Genomic DNA, 5400 nt, shown 5'->3' on the forward strand with positions numbered 1-5400 from the left:
CTCCTGGGGCACCTTAACCCCCGTGGGGGCAGCTCTGGGTCTGGGGTGCCCAGTTCCCACCCCCCGGCCGTGCTCCTGGGGCACCTTAACCCCGTGGGGGCAGCTCTGGGGCCTGGGCACCCAGCTCCCACCCCCCGGCCGCGCTCCTGGGGCACCTTAACCCCCGTGGGGGCAGCTCTGGGGCCTGGGGTGCCCAGTTCCCACCCCCCGGCCGTGCTCCTGGGGCACCTTAACCCCCGTGGGGGCAGCTCTGGGGCCTGGGGTGCCCAGTTCCCACCCCCCGGCCGTGCTCCTGGGGCACCTTAACCCCCGTGGGGGCAGGCCTGGGGCGCCCAGCTCCCACCCCCCGGCCGCGCTCCTGGGGCACCTTAACCCCCGTGGGGGCAGGCCTGGGGCGCCCAGCTCCCACCCCCCGGCCGCGCTCCTGGGACACCTTAACCCCCGTGGGGGCAGGCCTGGGGCGCCCAGTTCCCACCCCCCGGCCGTGCTCCTGGGGCACCTTAACCCCCGTGGGGGCAGGCCTGGGGCGCCCAGTTCCCACCCCCCGGCCGTGCTCCTGGGACACCTTAACCCCCGTGGGGGCAGCTCTGGGGCCTGGGCGCCCAGCTCCCACCCCCCGGCCGCGCTCCTGGGGCACCTTAACCCCCGTGGGGGCAGCTCTGGGGCCTGGGCGCCCAGCTCCCACCCCCCGGCCGCGCTCCTGGGACACCTTAACCCCCGTGGGGGCAGGCCTGGGGCGCCCAGCTCCCACCCCCCGGCCGCGCTCCTGGGGCACCTTAACCCCCGTGGGGGCAGCTCTGGGGCCTGGGGCGCCCAGTTCCCACCCCCCGGCCGCGCTCCTGGGGCACCTTAACCCCCGTGGGGGCAGCTCTGGGGCCTGGGGCGCCCAGTTCCCACCCCCCGGCCGTGCTCCTGGGGCACCTTAACCCCCGTGGGGGCAGCTCTGGGTCTGGGGCGCCCAGCTCCCACCCCCCGGCCACGCTCCTTGGGCACCTTAACCCCCGTGGGGGCAGCTCTGGGGCCTGGGGCGCCCAGTTCCCACCCCCCGGCCGCGCTCCTGGGGCACCTTAACCCCCGTGGGGGCAGCTCTGGGGCCTGGGGCGCCCAGTTCCCACCCCCCGGCCGTGCTCCTGGGGCACCTTAACCCCCGTGGGGGCAGCTCTGGGGCGTGGGGCGCCCAGCTCCCACCCCCCGGCCGTGCTCCTGGGGCACCTTAACCCCCGTGGGGGCAGGCCTGGGGCGCCCAGTTCCCACCCCCCGGCCGTGCTCCTGGGGCACCTTAACCCCCGTGGGGGCAGCTCTGGGGCTGCGAGCCAGGAGGTTACGGTGATCTCAGGGGCCGGAGTAGAACTGCTTGAGGACCTGCCTGGCCCTACACTTCGATGATCCGACACCCCCCCCAGCTCCCCTGATTAGGATGACGAGCCTCCTTGCCAGCCCAGAGTCTCCCCCCTCTTTCCTGCCCCCCATCTTACCTGCTGCTGAACACCCCAATGCTCAGTGTGAAACACAAGGGCCAGGGCGCAGCGCTAACTGCAACCCGGGCCGGCTCCAGCCCCTCTCCCAGCCGCTAATGGGCTCTGCAGTGACCAGGGCTCCATTAGAGCCGTTTAAGAGCTTTTTAATGTCTGGGCTGATGCTGAATAATTGAGGCGAAGCCCCAGCCCTGGCACAGCCAGTTAGTGTGCAGGGAGATTGCGGAGCAGCCACGATTCCTTCTGCACGGCGTCTCGGACACGCCGATGGAGCCGAGCTGCAGAGCACAGGCAGCCCCGAGAGTCTCTGTGCAGCGCTTCTGCCGCCTCCTGGACATGGCTTCCAGCCTCCACAAAGGGTAAGAGGTGTGCCGGGGGGCTGGGGAGCCGTGACCACCTCCATGAGTGACTCAAGCGATAAGGGACAGCCCATTGGAGCTGCATGGAACCAAGGGCTCTGTGCATCCCATAATACGCCCCCTTTTATGCTATACGCCTGGCCCCACCAAAACGCAGCCATCTCTGGGGAGGAGGGAGCATGCTGGAGAGACAGGAAGGGGCAGGCAGGATCCCCAGGAGTCCGGAGCAGGCAGGAGTGGAGCTGGCTTGACCCGTCCTCCCCTCCCCTCCGCTCTTTAGCTGAGTGAACTGAGCCCCAGGTTCAGAGGCAGCCTGGGTCACTGGGGACCAAGTGCCCCCGGGTGAGATGAGCCTGGCAGGTCTTGGAACAGGGGTCGGCGTCCGCATCACCCAAAGCACCAGCTGTGAACCGGAGCCCTGTGCTGGCAGCCCCAGCTGAGTGACATGGAGACCACCCCTCACTCTACCCTAGCCCGGGCCCCCAGGGCAGGGCAAAGGACAGCGTGTGGGGGGGGCCTTCCCTGGCAGATAGAGCTCTCCAGCCCCATTGCAGTCCCACCCCCTGTTGCCTGCAGGCGAGGCTCTCATGGTGGGGGAGCTGGTAGGGGTGAAGTGGACTGGCATGGCCACCCTGCAGGCTCCTCAGGCCATGGGACGAGCAGCATCAGGGTGAGCTCCCCCACCCGGGCCATAAAGGGTTAATAATGCCTGTGGGGTGGGGTGCGGGGCAGGTGCACTGAGAGCAACCTGGAGGCACCTGCCTGAGGGGCAGCGCTCTGGGCCAGCTAAGGGCCCAGCCCTGTGTGCAGGGCCCAGCGGTGCTGTGCGCAGGGACCCTGCTGTGTCCTTGATACCAACCCCTGGTGCCCCCTCCCCGGTCACCCCATTGCACCCCCAGGTCTGGGGGGCAGGGAACCCCCGCCCAGTCCTTACCCCCTCGTGCCCATCCCCCAGGCCGGCCCTGACAGCCCTGGAGCGGGCACTGCTCTCCACCATGGCAGTTTTTCACACCTACTCCGGCTGCCGGGGCTCGCTGAGGAAAGTGGATCTCAAAACGCTGATCAACCGGGAGCTGCTGCAGTTCGTGCAGGTGAGCACCAGCGGCAGGGGGTGGCACCGAGGGGCACCCAGCCTGTTGCAGGAATGGGTGGGGGGGGATTGGCTGGGAGCAGCTGATGGAGCTGGCTTCCCAGCGCCCAGGCTGGGACCCTGGGCTGAGACTGTCCCAGAGGCAGCCTAACAGCCCTGCTGGCCTTTCCGTTGGAGAAGTGTGCCCCATTCCCTGCCCCCCAAGTCAGCCAGGCCCCTGGGCCAGCACCCCCTAGAGGGGAAAGGCCTGGGGCCCATAAACTGCCTTTCCCTGAGCTGCAGGAGATCCGCGACCCCGAGACCTTGGAGCGTCTCTTCAGGGACCTGGACACCAACGGCGACCTCCAGATCGACTTCCAGGAATACGCCACGCTGGTCGCCATGCTGACCGCGGCCTGCCGCACATTCTTCATCCAGAAACAGGCCGAGTAGAGGGGTGAGGGGGGTCTGTGTCCCTGCACTCTATATGATTTTATGAAAATATGCTAGTGAGTGTGAATATAATGTAACTGGAATATGCTTCATGCAAAAGGTCTCTTGTAAGGTATCATCCCAAAACTTATCATCTACTGAGTGTGGTCATCCTATTTGTATACATGTATCCCTCTTTGTGACGCAGTGGGAGAGTTTCTTGTTTTTCCTTAAAGAAAAGGAAGACTTGTGGCACCTTAGAGACTAACCAATTTATTTGAGTATAAGCTTTCGTGAGCTACAGCTCACTTCATCGGATGCATAAAGTGGAAAATGCAGTGCTAAGGGCCACCTTGATTATCATACACATTGTAAGGAGAGTGATCACTTTAGATAAGCTATTACCAGCAGGAGAGTAGGGTGGGGGGAGAGAAAACCTTTTGTAGTGATAAACACCCATTTTTTCATGGTCTGTGTGTATAAAAACATCCTCACTGCATTTTCCACTTTATGCATCCGATGAAGTGAGCTGTAGCTCACGAAAGCTTATGCTCAAATAAATTGGTTAGTCTCGAAGGTGCCACAAGTCCTCCTTTTCTTTTTGCGAATACAGACTAACACGGCTGTTACTCTGAAACTTGTTTTTCCATGTTTCCTATGGGGGATTTTCTTGGTTTTCCTATGGTTTGCATGCAGAGGGGGTGGGACTCAGTTTCCCTAGGTGCTATGGGTTTAACGAGGTGAGGGGAGAGGGAGTTTGTCACAGAGGATCTGCGAGGGAACTTGGGACCCCAGCGACTGGTGACCCGGAGGCCCAGCTCAGGAGTCCCTGCCGGGTCTGGCCAGTGGGAGGACAATGGGCTGTAAAGAGAGGAGAGGGGGCCCAGGCCACCCTGTTTACGACCCTGTTTACCTGGAGAGAAGACAGTGGACAGAGGTGAGCTTGGGGCCGGTGCTTTCAGATGCCCAGCTGGGAAGCAGGGGGGCTCTGGGCTGGAAGGAGGGAGCAGGCAGAGCCCCCCTGGGTGCAGGGGAGACTGGGATGTGCTGTGCTGTGCTGAGGGAGGCCAGGCCTGAGGCCCGGAGAGTTTCCTGGGCTGGGTTCAATGCTCAATAAACCTTCCTATTTTATGCTGGCTGAGAGTCGCTCTGGTCTAGAGAACAGGGTTGTATCATCCCCTTTGGGGGGGTGGAGGCCCGGTTGCATCATCCCCTTCGGGGGGGGAAGGAGGCCCCTGGGGTCCAGAGGGGGCCCACGGCGAGAAACAGGTGTGCTAAGGCTCCGAGAGGTGCGGCTCCAGGAGGTGGAGGGGCTTAACCCCGAGAGAGTGTGGCCCCCCGGGGAGAAGGGCTGTCTCACTGAAAGGGGCACCCCCCACGGACCGCACGGGGCCGAGTGGGCACAACCTGTGAGTCTGTGACACTCTTCAGAGTAGCAGCCGTGTTGTCCTCCTCTTCTTTTTACGGATACAGGCTTTGGGGCACCTTAGAGACTAACCAATTTATTTGAGCATAAGCTTTTTGCATCCGATGAAGTGAGCTGTAGCTCACGAAAGCTTGTGCTCAAATAAATTGGTTAGTCTCGAAGGTGCCACAAGTCCTCCTGTTCTTGTGACACTCTTGTATCTGAAACTAGAAATATGAAATATAACCCTGAGGGCCTATTGTAATTATGCAAACTGTGGGCCATTAATGGTGGTTTGGAATCTTGATGGCTCCCATCAACCAGGACAATTGACTGTACATGGCTGTTTACTTGTAAGTCTTCCTGTTTACCTGTGGGCTGGCAAGCGGGTACCGAGTCTTGCAGTGACGTGTGATCATGTCACCTGACCTGGAATCCATCTTTAACCTGGTGCTTTTCCACTGAGGAGGAGAGGTGGGAACCCAGAGAGGGACAAAGGATTCCCGCCTTGTGCCAAAGTTATATAAGGGGCTGGAACAGAACAAAGGGGGCTGCCGTCCTGAGAAATCCCCTAGCTACAACCTGAGCTGGAACAAGGGGAAAGGATTGGGCCCAGACGAGGAAGGCATCCAGTCTGTGAAAAACTTATTGAAACGTCTC

The 5400-nt window shown here is 62.2% G+C and overlaps 1 protein-coding gene across 1 annotated transcript; it reads left to right on the top strand.

Moving 5' to 3' along the window:
• Positions 1-910: 910 nt before the first annotated feature.
• LOC125627477 (protein S100-B) lies at positions 911-3610 on the top strand. The gene is made up of 3 exons (XM_075121575.1): positions 911-1834; positions 2790-2925; positions 3207-3610. Exons 1-3 carry the CDS (start codon positions 1743-1745, stop codon positions 3354-3356), a joined length of 378 nt encoding a protein of 125 aa, XP_074977676.1. The 5' UTR covers positions 911-1742; the 3' UTR covers positions 3357-3610.
• Positions 3611-5400: the final 1790 nt, after the last annotated feature.

Source organism: Caretta caretta, chromosome 20 (assembly GCF_965140235.1).
Source record: "Caretta caretta isolate rCarCar2 chromosome 20, rCarCar1.hap1, whole genome shotgun sequence".
NCBI lineage: Eukaryota > Metazoa > Chordata > Testudines > Cheloniidae > Caretta > Caretta caretta.